The sequence below is a fragment of the Mirounga leonina genome, unplaced genomic scaffold, assembly GCF_011800145.1.
Source record: "Mirounga leonina isolate KUSES-001 unplaced genomic scaffold, KU_Mleo_1.0 Mir_168, whole genome shotgun sequence".
Lineage (NCBI taxonomy): Eukaryota > Metazoa > Chordata > Mammalia > Carnivora > Phocidae > Mirounga > Mirounga leonina.
In genome coordinates this window covers 59694726-59712617 of record NW_023270426.1, presented here as the reverse complement: position 1 = coordinate 59712617, position 17892 = coordinate 59694726, and the positions used below count along the sequence as shown (strand labels likewise).

Genomic DNA, 17892 nt, shown 5'->3' with positions numbered 1-17892 from the left:
TATTTCTGTCCTCGCCCACTTACTATCTAGTCTATTCTATGGCCAGAATGGTTCTTTTCAAACGTGGGTCAGATCAAGTTGCTCTTCCACTCCAACCCTTTCCCTCGGAGACGAACTTCATGATGGTACTCAGGGGCTCGTGCAGCCGTGAATTCACATAGTAGCCTCCCTGCTAGCCTTGGAAGGCCTGCTCTAAAGTTGGCCCTCACCTGATGTTTGGGACGTTGGGTTCCGGGAGGATTCCCACCATTCCCAGAACTCACACTGGCTCCCTGTGCCTGAACTGTGCACACAATGTGGTTTATACTGAACACCTATTTTCATTCTGGCAGTCTGGAATTTTGGCATTTGTCGGGCTGAGAGTGCCTGCATCATCAGTCGCCAGTTAAGACCCCAGGCCCTGGGGCGCCTGGGTGGCTCAGTCGTTAAGCGTCTGCCTTCAGCTCGGGTCATGATCCCAGGGTCCTGGGATCGAGCCCCGCATCGGGCTCCCTGCTCCGCGGGAAGCCTGCTTCTCCCTCTCCCACTCCCGCTGCTTGTGTTCCCTCTCTCGCTGTCAAATAAATAAAATCTTTAAAAAAAAAAAAAAAGACCCCAGGCCCTGAGTCTCCAAGGAGCTTCCCTGGTTGGCAACACCTCTCACATGCTGTCAGAGTTCAACTCAATGCTGGGGGAATTAAGTGCGTGCTGCATGGCTCCCCTGGGAGAGAGCTCTTGGAAGCTTGCCACGGTTTCCTCTGCACCTCTACTCCACATGCCGTTTCCTTGATGATTTTGCTTTGTATCCCCTTCACTGTAATAAATCACAGTATGAGTATGACTAAACCCTGAGTCCTCTGAGTCCTCCTAGCAAGTCATAAACCTGTGGGTGCTGCTGAGGAAGCCGGAAACAGAGCCCTGGCCCTTCACCTCTTGGGCCTCCACTTTCCCTCGTACACTGACTTCAGCCACAGTGGCCTCCTTGCTGCACCATGTGGGTGAGGCCTCACTTCAGGGCCTTTCCTCTTGATGATTCCCCCTGCCTTGAATGTTCTTCCCCTGTCTCCTCCAGGCCTTCGCCCTCAGGTCACTTCCTCAGTGCCACCCTCCCTGATAGCCTATGTTTTATTTCTCTGCACACAACCTCCACCCCCACCTCACAATCTCCATCTGTCCTCCCTGCCTAACGTTCCTCCAGGGCACTTATTACCATCACACAGAGCACCGGTGTCTCGCACGTCTTCGTCTACTGTCTGTCTCCCTTTGCCTCCTCCGCAATTCAGAGAAAGGAGGATATGAGATTTTTTACTATTTTATTTCTTGATATATCTCTAGAATCTGCAAACAGTACCTGGTACACAGTAGGTGTTTGTTAAATAACTGCTACATGAATGAATACATTAATGAACAGATGAATGAATGGCTTTGTTAGTTCTGGCCAATGAGACATAAGAAACGTTTTCTAGAGGCTTTTGGGGAATCTCTTCCTTGCCCCAAGTGCCACATTTCTTTCTCCCCAACGGGACATAAACAAGAAAGCAGTGGCCCTAACAATAACATCAGCTTTCAAACAACCAAATGAAGAATCAACTTTATGTTGGCAAAGTGGAGAAATGGAAAGAATCTGAGCCATGGTGACACAGTAAAGTATCCAACCGTGAAGCCCATCTTCTCTGTGGACATGTTTTTGGTGTCTAAACCACTTTTAGCTGAGTTTTCCTTACTTGCAGAATATTTCAGAGAACAATGCATGATAGCTGCAGCTGTAATTCGAGTTAAGAAATCAAGACAGAGTTGGCAAATAGGGCTAAATGATGCAATATAGATGGGTGCCCTTTTGCTAAGGAATATGAAGTCCAAGCATGGAAGTCGACCTGGTAAGATCTGCATAGTTCTCTTTCCTCAGGGGAAACCACCCTCATGTGTACAATGCATGTACAGTTACAAACTTAACCCCCCACTCTCTCTCTCTCTTTCTCCTTCAATACACAAAGGACAGTAATACATTTGTAGGTGATGCATGTGACAAAACACAGTATATAGTCTATTTGGAATGTGCTTCATCATTACCCCCTAGAGATAAGGCTAACACTGGAGCCAAACTCCAGGACTAAGGCCAACTAGTAACATTTCAAATTCAATCTTGTAAGAGGAATCACTACATTAAAAAGTTTAGGACAAGTCAGTTCAGAGGTTTCAGTGTGTAGGAATAGAAATTATAAGACATTAGTAAAGTTCACGATAAAATGCAGAGTGGGGCAGAGGATGAAATGGGGAAAGAGAAAGGAGAAAGGCTGAAGATATTCAAAGTAGGACAGAGTGCTGACAACATCTAATATATAAATACAATGAAGAGGAGCATCTGGGTGGCTCAGTTGGTTAAGTGTCTGACTCTTGATTTCAGCTCAGGTCAAGATCTCAGGGTCAAGAGATCGAACCCCGCATCAGGCTCTGTGCTTGGCACAGAGTCTGCTCGAGATTCTCCCTCCTCCTCCCTCTCTCTGCCCTTCCCCCCATTCCCATGCTCTCCCTCCCTCTCTAAATAAATAAATAAATACATAAATACATAAATAAATAAAAGCTTTAAAATAAATAAATAAATACAATGAATAAATCATTTTGATTTCTAAGTGTGGGATCTTTACCTGAGCAAATCCAACGACTCCATAGGCATCATCATTAGACAGAATAGTTATTTTTACATAACTGTTAATACCAATCTCTGCTCCTCCTTTGGGATTTTTAAGCTGAACTTTAAAGGATTCTTCTTCTTCTGGAATTGTTTCATCAAGGATGTTTACCGCTATTACAGCTTCTCTGTCACCAGGTTCAAATATCAGTTCACCTGAACTAGCATAAGAAGTATATCAAGTAAATCAGCTGCAACAAATCTCAGGCATATACATATACAAACCCATAAAACTCTCAAAACACTGATTAATATTAAACATTTGGAAAAATCATATTTCATAAATAAAATTATAATATAAAATGTTCATAATACTGATTAACTTCATAAAGTAGATATAAGAACTATGGAATACAACCAAATTTCTAGATTATAAATTACTTTTATATTTTGTATATTTCCAGTCACTAAATAAACACTTAGAAATTAGGTGCCATATAAAACTATGGTGAACATAAAGAGACTTTGCATAAAATGCTGAACCTACCTAGGAATAAAGTCAGACTGACTCGAGATGAAGGCCAGCTCATATATGTGTGAGTGGACAGCTCCCACTAGAGCAATTAAACTCTTGCTTGAATTAAAGGACTTTACTGTAACAGAAGCTGCATCATGAGCAGAAGGGGCTTCCAGAATAAAAGAGAATTGATTCAGCTCTGAATTCCAGCAGTAAAGAGCAGACGTAGCTTGGCCAATAAAAAGGATGTGGACTGTGGGAAGGAAAGAAAAGGCAACTACAGTGAAACGTGAATGTCACCGCACAGCCTGCCCATCAGGGTACCAAAGCAAAACTTTTCTACACTCAAAGTTCCATTTTGATTTCTGGATTAACTAAATATGATCTGATTTCTGAAAATCAAAATATTATTTAAAATAACTGAATGTAAATAGTAATTTTTTAAATGCTGTGGAGTGACCAAACCAGCCTAACAGTAAACCCACAATCCACTTAATAAATAAGAAACCACTGGATAGTAAAGCCCAAATGGATTGTGGACTCTTTTATTCATCTCGGTATTTATTTGTTGGATAGCATGGTAGGATATTTTTTAAAGTGAAAAATATGCATAATCCCACAACTCAATGTTTCATTTTTATATTTTCCATTCCAGTCACCATCCATAAGAATTCATGATGAGCATAATTATAAACAGACTAAATACAAAAAAATTCTTAAATGAAATGCTTAATCCTATATTTATATGGCACTTCTTAGGTGTTGCTACAAAGCATTCAAATTTATGATTTTAATGCACAATCTCTAGAGTTGATCTTTAAAATATACTTAATTTCTCTACACTGTTTGTTTATTTTTCAATATTAACTAGAGACAGTTACTAATTCTTTTCACTTGATAAATTCCTTTTTTTTTTTTTTTTTAAGTAGGCTCCACACCCAGCATGAAGCCCAGTGTGGGGCTTGAATTCACAACCCTGAGATCAAGACCTGAGCTGAGATCAAGAGTCGGATGCTTAACCGACTGAGCCACACAGGTGCCCCTTCACTTTATAAATTCTTAAAGGTGGTAATTAGGCCAAAGGATCTGAACAAATTTATGATCTCAGAGTATATGCTGCCAATGCTTTTTGAAATGTTGGTAGGAAAACGTGCTCTAAATGATTCAACACAATGGCAAACATTAGCGAATATGGAGGGGAAAGGAGCTTAGTACATTGTATAGAAAGGGAAATTTGGAGTCAGGGAGCTTACTACACTGTACATGCCACTAAGTAATCTTCAGACTTAAAACTAGGGAGAACCATGAGAAACCAACCAGAAACATGCACAAATTCCAGTACCTGAAGAAACACATCAGAGCATAAAGATATCAACTAAGATGGGTTTGGTTATTAAAACAGCACATAGAACTAGAAACTATGAAAATTTTAGCCTATAAGGTTACAATGGAAGATCCATATTCCTACTCTTAAATACCAAGAATTACTCATTATGTTTATTTATGGTAATTATTTAAGTACTATTGCAGGTTAGTAAATGTTGCATAAAAAGTAAAAATTAAGAAAAATGTTATTTATGAACTTGCTTTTTAAAAATGATCATATATTTTTCATACAGCTCTGTAAAACTGAAGATATTCAGTAAAGAGCAAATTCTTCAGAGGGATCTCAACATCTCCTAAGTTTAAATGATTCTACAGTCTCAATCAATCAATCAATCTACAGGCTCAACCAAAATCATAAAGTGTTCTGAGCATCACTGATTATGTATCTTAATCCTCAGAGGTATATTCTATTCACTTCCTCCCAATCTGATAAGTATGAGAAGGCAGCAAATAGATAATGAGACATTCAGAGTAGGAAATGTACGGGGCTCAAATCTGCATTTTTGTATGCAGAGAGCGTTTTCTCAGAAAACAGCCATTTGTACTGTTCAAGTTCACAGAACTGGGTCAGGAGTTTCTAAGGATAAAAAACCCTTAAGTCCCTACTCTGGGGAACAGAATTTTAACTGGTACTGATTACAGAATTCCCTTCCAGTTAGCAAAACTATAAACAAACAAAAGTATCGCAAAGGAAGGCAACTGGCTGAGATTATTTAAGGAGTGAGTGAACATAGAGAAGTCCCAGGACGGAGTGCGAGAGTGAGCATTCCTAGCACTTAGAGATCTGGGAGAAGAAACCAGTAACACATAGGACAGCCAGAGAGGGCTGTGTGGGAAGCAGCGTCCTCAGGACAGGGTGGGATTCCAGTGCAAGGACATGAGGGGCATTCTGATGAGAAAAGTTCCAGAGCGTAACTGTTCTGGGGGACACTGTGGAAGGGTTTGGGGAGTTGGGGGAGGAGAGAGTTGAGTCCCTAGTCTGGAAATTAGGACTTATGTGGTCCAGAGCATGCACAGACCAGATGGGATGAGTCGCTTTCTCCCAAGGGGGCCTGGGCTTCTTATGGTGACCACACAGGGATGATGAATTCATCCAAATGATTTCCACAGATGATGATTTTCAAAGGTGATCGTTTTGGTGAAGAGGAGAGTGTTGGGAAAAGAAGGAGAAGGGTAGGAGTGAGTGTCTTTCCAGCAGATTTATTAAATGGCTCTTCCTTACAGAAGCTTTCTAAGCATCCCTTAGACCTGGTCAAGTTTTCTCCATTTTGTGGTAGTAGAGCACTTTATCCTCTGATAGCAGTTATCTGTTTGTAGTTAGAAACTTATTTGTGTTATTTGTGTCTCCCTTCCCTATTGCATGTTAAAACTTCTTCAGAGCAGGGGGTATAAAAGATTTTGTTTACCCTCGTTTCCTCAGGGCCTACCACTATGCCTGGTACATACGTGGCATTTTAAAAATCTATTAAATAACGAAGGAGAGAAGGAAGAAGGGAAAGATAAGTTTATATGTCCTTGCAGCCTTTGTCATATTCATTCTTCCTTTTCCATTTAAAGAATTAAGTTTCTACCCAATAATCTCTGTCAAGTCATTAAGCAGAATAAATATGTAATCCTCACAGTCATGGCTCCAATCTAATATTTGACATATTCAAAATAAGAAAGTCCTTGAATATTATTTAATGCATAATTTCAGCTTTCAGGGGATCTATAATAAGCCATTCTAAATAATTACTTATAATCTTTTCATACTTCTACCACCTCAAGTCACAGAAACAAAAGAAATAAAAAGACCTCACAATGGGTCCCTTAACAAGCCTCTGGCAGAATTTTTCATAAATTCTTTTAGAAAGTGTGCCTATTCTATTTCTTTAAAAATCTTTAAAGGGAATTCTATAACTTCAATTAACAGCCCATTCAGGCAGCACTTGTCATCCTTAAAAACATTCATTAGGAAACTATTTTGAATTATAATAAGTGACTCAAGTAGATACAGTTAGTCCACTTGAAAACTTGAGGTACAAGAAAAGCAAAAATAATAAAGCCACAGAATTAAAGGACAAGTAGACACAAACTAAACAAATACATGATGAAAGATACATAATTTATGTAGTAAATCAATTGTTGAGTAAATGCTAAGAAAGCCCCAGAGCTGTACTTCACAGGATAACATCACAGCTTCATGGCCTGTCAGAGTCTGACAAATAAAGAGAAGTTATTTACGGAGAGGACATTCAGAACAGAGGCAGACACAGGACTCTGACAGCAGAGTGAATCTGGAGTGGAGGGCAGACAATGATGTAAGAGTCCAGATGCACAGAGACCAGAGTCTGGGAGAACGTGGTGTGGACACAGGGCTGAGGAGGGGTAGGGCATATGGAAAGAAAGCACAATGAGATAGATAACCCGTAAAAGGTGAGAGATAAATAAGATCTGAGTCCTGGTCAGCAGTGCAGGCGACTTCAGGAGACAGTGTCTAAGGATTACAGTGCCTGATACAGAAAGCTACAGCCAGGCACCTAGGAGAAAACCAACAAGAGCAGACTCCTGGATTTGTGCTAAATCCTCTATTCTTCTCAATATCATTTACTTTATAGATATTAGCTTTTATGAGTCCAACTACCTGAACGTATTGATGTCTCCAAAATCTAAATCTCTAACTGATTTCTTCAAGTGCCACATCTCTAGCCACCCACAGAGGCTTCTATATCAACTCTTGCCTGAGCAGTTGCAAATTATTGCATCCAGCATAGTCTGTACACCAAAGCTAGGTGGAGTTATTAAACATGCCTTTGATCATCACTTGCCTTTGAAAGGCCTTCAAGGATTTCTCTACCCCAATAATGCTCAGAGCGTAGTCCCTGAACCTTTCATGGTCATTGAGACACTTCAGGAGCGTCTGTGAAGTCAAAACTATTTTTGTAGTAATACTAAGATGTCATTTGTCTACAACATTCTCATTCTTTCATGAGCGTATGTGGGATTTTCTAGAGGCCATATGACCGATAATATTACAGTAAGTAGAATACAGATGCAGACATGAGAATCCAGATAAAACATGATATTTTCATTCACATGTAATGAGTTCACTGCTATCATTTTCAATTGAATTATTAAGTATCTTTAAAATTTCTCCTCTATAATTTCTAATACAATAAATATCAGTAGATAGAATCCACATGAAATCTTTAAATTTTTAAGAGGGTGAAAAGTTCCTAAGACAAAAATATGTGGGAACCACTGAACCATCAAACACAGATCAAATCCTAAGCCTGACATGCCAGACCTTCTTGTATAGACGATAGTGTATGTTTCCAACCTTACCACCACTACACTCTGAGTCAAATCCTCTGTCCCCAGCACTCTAGTCTGCTCATTGTGCCCGCAACGTCATATATACTTCTACCTTTCTCTTTTGCTCACACCTTTCCCTCTACCCACAACATTTCCTACCAGCCTATCCAGGCCTAGTTCAAGCTCCCCTCTGAGACCCCTTCAATTCTACCATTCACAGAGCAAATGGGACTGGAATTCTATCTTGAATTAATGTCTTAATATTTTTCTTGCTTCTCCAACCAGACATTAAACCTCTGAAGGCAAGGAATTCTTCATAACTTTAAACAATGACTTACATATAATGTCTAATCAATAAATGGTACTGTTTAATTCATACAAAATTGCTGTGTCTCAGTTTAAAAGCGGGACTTTGATTCATCCAGACTCACAGGCTGAGTCACTTGGTTTGGCTGCTGAGTTTCTCTGGGCACCTCAACAGAAAACATGCTGACTCACTGAGCGTGCCCCCTGCATTCTTCACCCCTGCTCTGGGAGGCAGTCCCACAGGCTCACCATGCCAACTGGTGTTGCCTTCTGAGCCTTAGTACCATGGGCCCACCCACCTGATTCTTCACCAACTCTGAAATGGTCCTGTGGCCTCCAAACAACATTCACCCCTTGGTTTCTCACTAACAGACTTTGTTTTGGAAATCACTCCAAATAAAATTATTGCTTATGTTTCTGATTAAAAACATGTGGATTAAAGAACAGAAAACCAAGAAAGGATCAGACTGGAAGAAGGATGGGAGAGTGAACAAGGACTGCAGAGTTCTTATAATCATTTTCTGACTTTTAAAAAACACTTCAATGCAGACACCTGTTATCCTCTTATATTTTCATATTTAAAACATATTACTATATGTAATGTCACTCTTCATTTTTCTCTAGACAGAATATATTATCTTACTATATCCTTCACTAATATTTTCTGCCATATTTCAGTTATTCTGATTCTTCTCAAGCACAATCCCCATTTTAAAAGTAGTAGTCCTTTTGAATTTCTAGGATTTCCAGAAATATTTCTGTTAAGATCTTGATTTTACATCCTTATTAAAATACCTAGTGTCTGGCAATGTGATACCATCTCTAATTCAATACAATTAAAATTATTCTAGCTTTCCACACTGCATTTCAGATTAATTAGCAGTTTAAAAACCCTTACCTATTCCTGAAGCTGGTGTAAAGGAGTAGATCCTATTAACAGTAGCAAAATCCAGGGATTGAAAATATCTGAAAGAGGGCTGTCCTGTCTCCCAGATGAAAATATCAATTGAATTCTGATTTCCTACAATAATGGAATAAAAGTCAAATCTGAAGGCAAAAGTTACAGGAAAAAAATGACAAAATTACACAGTAAAAAAATAATAAAAATATCAAATTTAATTTAAAAAACAAATTTAGTCGATATTCCTCCAAATTAGTTTTGTTAAACAAAAATATGGCCTACTAGGAAACACTTCAAAAGTCTTTTTACATTTACCACATGAAGTACATAAATGGCTGGCCACTGATTAATCAGGATCTGATATAAAAGAAAGAACAGTGACACATTTTCTGTTTTTTAGGAATGTTGAAATTTTACCCATGAAAGTTCCACTAAGCAGAAGAGAGCATATTTATATTCAGAGAATGTTTTCAAATAGTCTTATCAAAAGTTGCTGAGCACTAATTATTACTGCTATAAATTACCCATGGCTCCTCAAGGATAGTCACATAAAATGTCACTGCACTTTGGATATAAGATCTTCAGATATCTTTTCATAGATCTTTTCACTTTACATGCCCATCCCCAATTTTATTTTAATATAACTTTAAAGCAGTAGCTCATAATCTACAGATTATACACATATCACTTAAATGTGGTCTTTTTTTCCCAAAATCCACTTGCAGCTAACAGTCAATACACTATCCATCAAGAAATGGATTAGCAAAAAATTATTCCAAGAGCTACATATTTTCATAAAGAACATATTACATGAATGCTAGATAATTTTGACAACTATGTATGCATTACAAACACTATTATCTTCTCACCTAGAAAGACAGTTTTGGCAAAAATTAAATAAATATCATCGCCTGAAGTCAAGGCCTCAACTTGTGTTGTCCCATTGATTGGCACTTCTTGAAAGTTAATAAACTCACTGCCAGACCATCTGAATAAAAGGGAATTTGGCCTGGCATTAATCTGGGAAATGGCTAAGAACACAGAGCCTCCTCTGGTGAACAAGGCTATGCTCTGCACACCTCGGACAGGGAGTGTCTGATGTAACATGAAGCTTCCTCCGCTCCATCTGAAGACCTGTGGGAAATGTTCAAATACAAAACCCTTCGTGACTAGGAATTTAGCATTTGTGTGAATTTAAGCAATATCATATATTCAGTCTCCTAGCCCCCCCCTTTATTACTAGGAGGATACTTTCATAAAACAGAAAATATCAGAACTGATGCTCTCTCACTGCTCTTTTTATGTGTGTGTGTGTGTGTGTGTGTAAGCACACACAGAGAAGTAAGTGAAAAAGAAGTTACGTGAAAATAAATCAATCTCAAATATACATCTGGGGAAGGGTTGGTCACAGCAAGAGAAAGGGGAAGCCAAAACTAGGAGAAAAGTCATTTAAGTATGAAAAATTCAGATCTGGATAAGAAATTTTCTAATCTATAATATCATTCCTTACCCATTGTTTAAGCAATAGGATATAAAAAGAAACACCAAAACTCTTTAGTCCTGAAGGTGGCAATGTACACAAGGTTTTAAGGTGAGTGTTCATATATTTAAAATTAAAAGAAAATCCTGAATCCACCTGGTTTCTTACATAATCTGGTCAACTGCACAAAGAATTATATTTATTCAGTCAACAATTGGGAACCTATGTGGGCCTGGCATTATGCTAAGAGTTACGGACAGAGTGGCCTCTCCCCTTATAGATCTTATTAACTGATAGGAAAAGGCCAATGATAAATACATCAATGATTAAATAAATGTATGATTATTCAGTTGAGACAAATGCTGAAGATAACAATTGAGATATGATAAAGAATTATGGGTGTTACTAGGGAAATAAAGTTACAAAGAATGACATGACAAAGTTTCTAAGGCAGAAAATGTTTGTCATAAGCTGAATGAAGACTGGTCCAACTAGAAGGAAGTTGACCGTCCTGAGACAGTAAGAATGGAGAGGTAAGATCATGAGGTATCTTTTGTTAGGATGACTATATAATGTATAACGGGGATCCTTTACAGAGCAAAAGGGACAACACTGACAATTACCTCAGGACAACAGACATAATCCAGTCCTGTGCTGGGTAGATAAATAACTAAGGTTATGCTACTTTTAGTCCATGTTAAATAACTTAGAATGTATTCTATGTATAATTGGAAATCATTGAATCGTTTTAAAATGAGGAAAAATGTGAAATAATTAATATTTTTAAAAGACTACTCCAGCTCCTGGATGGAGAATGGATGTGAGGAGTCAGGGAAGAAGTTCAGAGACCAGCTAGGCAGCAACTCCAACAGTGTGGGTGAGAAATGATGGAAGCTGGACTAGGGAGAGAGAAAAAGAGGTGGAAAGAAATCTCTGTCTTCAAAACATTACTGGGAGATATAATCAAAAACAGTAATAAATTATGTGGTGTATATATACAATGGAATATTATGCAGCCATCAAAAGGAATGAGATCTTGCCATTTGCAACGACGTGGATGGAACTGGAGGGTATTATGTTGAGTGAAATAAGTCAAACAGAGAAAGACATGTATCATATGATCTCACTGATATGAGGAATTCTTAATCGCAGGAAACAAACTGAGTGTTGTTGGAGTGGGGGGTGGGGTGGGAGGGATGGGGTGACTGGGTGATAGACACTGGGGAGGGTATGTGCTCTGGTAAGCGCTGTGAATTGTGCAAGACTGTTGAATCTCAGATCTGTACCTCTGAAACAAATAATGCAATATATGTTAAGAAAAGAAGAAGAAGAAGGTAGCGGGAGGGGAAGAATGAAGCGGGGGAAATTGGAAACCATGAGAGACGATGGACTCTGAAAAACAAACAGGGTTCTAGAGGGGAGGGGGGTGGGAGGATGGGTTAGCCTGTTGGTGGGTATTGAGGAGGGCACATTCTGCATGGAGCACTGGGTGTTGTGCACAAACAATGAATCATGGAACACTTCATCTAGAACTAATGATGTAATGTATGGGGATTAACATAAGAATAAAAAAAATTAGATGTGAATGAATAAAAATGAATAATCAAGGGAGATGTGTGCGAGCATTTTGTTTTGTGCAATTGCATTTATGAGGCTGCCATTTCCTGAGATGAAAGCAAGCACTGCAACAAGTTTCACAGAGAAAATCAAAGTTCAGTTTGGGATATGTTAAATTTTAGATACTTAAAACATAGGTATGTGGAGATGCCAATAGGAAGTTAGATATGTAAGTCTAGAAATTAGAGAAAAGGCTACCAAGAAAAGTGTAAGACAGCCTACAGCTGATACCTAAAGACAGAGGATTGATAGAAGTACCTAGAGTGAGTGAAGGAAATTTGAACTAAAACTAAACCTGGACAACTCCAAGACATCTGAGTTCAGAAAAGGGAAGAGGAAGTAGCAGTGGAGACTGGGAAGGGCGGCACAGAGACAGGAGGAGAACGTGTGGTATCATAGAAATGAAGAGGAGAAGTGGCTGAAATTTGAGGATGAGGTGACTGTCACATGCTCACAAGAAGCAGCCTAAGACAAAGACAGAAAAACATCCAGTGAATTTGCGACCCAGTTGTCATCAGTGACCACAAGGTAAGACAAAGCAGGTAGACAATTCCTTCAAGGTTTCTTACCACAGAGGGGAGGAAAGGAAGAAAACAAAGTAGAAGGGGGTGAAATGAGGACAGAAATTCCTTTTGAAGCTTGGAGATGTGCATTTATGCGGACTAGTATAATCCAATAGAGATGCTAGATGTCACACACAGAAGGAGTAACCAAACCTTCTGATGGCCAGAGGAGCCTGGCTTCTATAGAAGGAAAGCTTCCTCCATGACAGGATGGAAGAATAAAACTATGCTGCAAGGAGGTTTCTGAATTTGGTCTTGGCAAGATGACTAAGCTCCTTCCAGAAAGCAGTTTAGTCATCAAAGTCGTTAGCAAAAATGAGGAGATGAGAAGCAGGTACAGGAGTCTGAGCAGTGAGAAAATTATCAAACAAGCATTATTAGGATTATGAGATGTCGTTTACTTGAGAAATGTGGAATTTCTGGCGTGATGTTAAGTGCCCATCTGGCAATGTTAATCATGAAGTTTTAGTTATACCATCTGTCCAGTTATGTGATTTTTCTCCGTAACATTTTTCAATGCCATTAAATTCTAATTAAATGTTCATGCTTATTACTACACTTGCTCTAGCTCTTGAAAACAATATTTACAATTCTATTGTTTAAAAATTAACTGTGACTAATTAACATCTACACTCTACTTTGCTACTTTACCACAGCCAAATTATGGGGTTTTTTTTTATACTAAACTTACAGACTACATCTTTGATGAGTTTCAAATATAGCATTTTTTTTAAATTCACTTTAAAACAATCAAACCTGAGTTAACTCAGAATCATCTCTTTGACTTGCGACAATTAAATAATCTTGATTGTCTGAACTAAAATATTTTACTTGAGAAGTTTCCGAAATAATGACTGTTTGTACCTGCAAGGAAGACAAAACCATGGGAATAAATATTTAAAGGAGAATTTTACTAGGAAAGGTTGTGAATACAGTAATAGTATGAGTTAGTATTTAAAGTTCAAAACTTGAAAAATCATTCTGAGCACTAGGTATGCATAACTAGGTATCATTTCAAGACAAACAAAAATATCCCTGAATTAAGACACTCTGTTAAAATGTGTATCAACTTGCAAAAAAAAAAAAAAACCTTTCACATTAATATAGAACATATATTATCCTCCATTTAGATCAATCTTACAAATCTGATTTTTCCTTTAAATAAAGCAACCTACAAAAAATGAAGATATTTTTTACCAAGAATAATTTGAATCCAGATGTGAATGTATAGACACTGTTAACAGAAGGCTTTTTGTCACTTCTTTCTTCATGAGTAATCACAAAGTAAGGGGAAAGACCAATATTAAAGGCCTCACAAGTTTTAGGATTTTCTATATTTAAATCCTAGGAAATAAGAAATAACAGTAATTCAAGAGACATCCAAAATTCACATGTACATTTTATTTTATGTACTATAAAATGACTGATGTTTACCTCAAGTGGAATAAAAATCCCTTGCCATCGATAAATAGTAGAAGACAATTTTCTTAACATTACACCATATATTGAATCTTCCAAAGTAAAGAAACACCAACCAGAAGCCGATGCCTCCAAAAAACTCTGAACTATGGAAAACACAGCATCCATTCCCCCTGAAATACGTAAATCATGATTTGTTAATGTACAAAACCTTCAAAACTTTATCTATGCCAAGTTTACTGCTTAAACAGCAAGACCAGTGAGTTTGTTACCAGAAATAAAGATCCTTCTATGATGTGTGTGTGTCTGTCAGACAGAGAAAATATAAGCTAGAGAACTTAGAAATAACTAAAAGTAACAATTTTTTTTTTAAAACCTAAACTCTACTCTAAACCCATGTAGATTTTTCCAAAGTGTATTTAAAAAACTAAATGTGGGATGCCTGGGTGGCTCAGTGAGTTAAGCCTCTGCCTTTAGCTCAGGTCATGATCCCAGGGTCCTGGGATTGAGTCCAGTATTGGGCTCCTTGCTCAGCAGGGAGCTTGCTTCTCCCTCTCCCTCCCCCTGCTCATTTCTCTCTCTCTTCTCTCTTTCTGACAAATAAATAAAATCTTTTAAAAAATAAATAATAAAATAAGTAAAATAAAATACTAAATGTATACTTTAAAGGGAAATATGCTCAAAATGATTTTTATTAACTTTCATAAAGATGAAAATATAATTGAGAAATGTTTAAAATAATATACAGTTTTATAGAAACATGCTAAATGTTGGGTTTTAAAAACTTACACTATTAATTTGAAACTATGCCCATCCAATGATTGCTCACTTTACAGGTTATATATTTAAGAATGCCAAAGCAGACTCACCTGTTTTAAATGGCTGTCAAGTTTTTAATCAACATGCTATCACAGGTACATGTCCTAAAATTTTGTACTACATTTAAACAGAGAAAAGCAAAACATCCCTATCCCATGAAGAGTAATTTTTAAAAAGCTCTTATGTTTTATGATAGCAGTTTCCTGAAGAAAGTTCTTTTAAAACTTCAGCTAATGGTGTGAACAGCAAGAACAAATGTCAAGGTTGAAATCTAGGCCCCTTATAAATTACTGGTCATTTTCAGATTACCAGTTCAAGCAATCATGTCAATGCCTCATATGTAGTACCCACTAGCGATTTCCTTTCCTAGAAAACCAGTATTTTTCATTCCTATTTTGTCATCTTTTAAAGGTACACCGCAGTTTTTGCATTGAGTCTGAAGGTCTGACATTAAGGCCTGACCATCTGGCCAAATGCTTCCCTACCATAATTCAGGAAGATGGTGAATGAAAAATAAACAATGTTGACATTTAAGAATCTCCAACATATACTCTCACAAGTACTTCCAAAAATGCATGCAGATCCCAAACAATAATGAGATAATTCTGAAGTAGAAATCATAATCTTTCTTTTTTGGATTCCACCTCCTGCCTTTTAGACAATCATACCGCTATTAACTATCCCTTTCTGTTCTAAATATTTGATCTCTCTCTACTTACTAGGTCTTTTCCATCAACATGTAAATATGCTTAGGTCTCTCCCAACTAAACAAATGAACAAAGAAACCCCCTTGAATCCTACACCACATCACCGCCTTTGCTCGGTCCTACATTCTCAGTCAAAACTCCTGAAAAGTTGCATACATTGGAGGGCTCCATTCCCTTACCTCCACTCAAAATGTTATTCAGTTCCTATCCCTCTATACAAACAGCTCTTGCTATTTTATTCCTTCTCTATTGCTAACTACAAGGGATATATTTTTGGTTCTCATCTTACTGGGGGCTTCTACACCAGCAACTGACACAGTTACCACTCCTTCCTTTTTCAAACACTCCTGTGCGGCTGCCTGCAATCCCATATCCCCCCCAGGTTTCTCACCAGGGCTACTCCATCTTCTTTGCTACATCCTCCTCCTCTCTTTAGTAACTCAGTTTGAGCCTACTCAGCCCAGTCTGGATCCTCTTCCCTTCTCTACCTACAGTCCCTCTTTCCAGGTTTTTACACCAATTTCCATGACTTTAAATACAATATACATGCTGAAGATTTCCAAATCTCTGCAATAGAGACTTTCCTTTGAGTCTGGAGAAACGTCTTCTCAAAAGTATCTCAAATTCAAAATGTGTTAAATCACACACATTTTACTCTCCCTCACCAAAGTAATACCTAGTCCTCATTCAGTACTCCCTTTCTTATTGAAGAGCATGACTCTCCATCTAACCATAGAAGCTAGAAATCTAGGAATCATCTCTGGTATCTCCTTCATACCCAATCAATAGATGCTAGTCCTCGCTAGCATGTGGGCTGACCTTTTGTTTGCCTCCCTTTATCCTCTCTTTTCTTCTGTGCCAATTCATTCTTTGAATGGTACCAAGAATGGTATCTCTGAAATACAAATGTGATCCTACCACCCCACAAATATACATGGCAACCCTCCTGCTGGCCTAAATCACATTAACCCTAGAATAAAGACTAATGTGCATAACATATTCTTCAAGCTCTCGAACTATCGGGTCTTACCTAGCTCTCCAACCTCAACACTTCCCCTTATTTCTAACCCCAATGTCCACTTGGCGGTTCTTCACTTATACGCTCTTTTATGCCTCTAGACTTGTGTGCCTGAATAGCTTCTCACTTTCCTTCCAGTGACCCTCCAACTCAGGTCTTTGTAGAATCAATCCCTATACATCATGCAGTCCTAGTTCAAACACTGATACTCCTGGGAAGCATTCCCTTATGTTCTCACAACACTTAGAATTACTCCTTTAAAACATTTATTCTAATTTTAAACTACACAGTGGTTTTAACTTATTTGGTTTATTTCTGTCTCCTCCTATATTCTTTTTATTTTTTATTTTTTTTATTTATTTATTTGAGAGAGAGAATGAGAGAGAGAGAGCACATGAGAGGGGGGAGGGTCAGAGGGAGAAGCGGACTCCCTGCTGAGCAGGGAGCCCGATGCGGGACTCGATCCAGGGACTCCAGGATCATGACCTGAGCCGAAGGCAGTCGCTCAACCAACTGAGCCACCCAGGTGCCCTCCTCCTATATTCTAAACACTGTAAGTTCAGTATCATGCCTGGCACATGATAGGCTCTTAATAAAATATTTGTGGCTGTGATAAAAGAATTAGATATCTGTTCTCCATTTTCAACAGGTCCATAAGATACATGGGGTGGGGGGGATATACATCTGATACATGCAATCTTTCTTGGTTACAGAATTTTGTTCTTACAAGAAACCAAACGTACTCATGCCAAAGGCTGTTTCAGATATTGTCTCCCATTCCACACTCACAGCTAAATCAATGCCATTAGTGCGTGAAACGTTTAAATACACAGTCCTGTTGGCTTCTTCAATGTCTATAGAGGTGGCTCTAAAAAAAATGGATTGCAGAAAGCAGAAAAAGAATATAATTTCTACATATTAAATATAAATGCCACATTGCTAGCATATATTTAATATACTTCTAAATATATAAGCCGAGGTGAGATCCATCCACAAACATCACATGACTGGAAAATTAGACTCTACAGCTCAAAATATTCATTTATGAGGATTAAAAAAGCACTACAATCTGATACTATGATCTTAAGAAAATACTCAGAGTCAGTAATAACATACTATATATTCTAAAAAATAAATAAACCTTTGTCACTCCTAAGTTTCTTCTCATATAAACTAAAAACATATCACAAGAAAAAAAATGAATCCAGAAATTCTTAGCTTATTACTAAAATTAGATCTGCTGGAGTCTTTCTAAGA

General features: G+C 38.0%; 1 protein-coding gene across 1 annotated transcript in view; it reads right to left on the bottom strand.

Annotated features, from left to right (window-relative positions):
- Positions 1–17892, bottom strand: part of ADGRV1 (adhesion G protein-coupled receptor V1) — a 556689-nt gene that overhangs the window by 355796 nt on the left and 183001 nt on the right. The window contains exons 45-52 of the mRNA XM_035014847.1: positions 17379–17503; positions 14107–14264; positions 13870–14016; positions 13429–13536; positions 9882–10146; positions 9010–9132; positions 3156–3378; positions 2625–2829 (exon numbers count right to left, since the gene is read on the bottom strand). Of these exons, the coding sequence (XP_034870738.1) occupies positions 2625–2829; positions 3156–3378; positions 9010–9132; positions 9882–10146; positions 13429–13536; positions 13870–14016; positions 14107–14264; positions 17379–17503 (1354 nt within the window). The remainder of the gene's footprint in view (positions 1–2624; positions 2830–3155; positions 3379–9009; positions 9133–9881; positions 10147–13428; positions 13537–13869; positions 14017–14106; positions 14265–17378; positions 17504–17892) is intronic.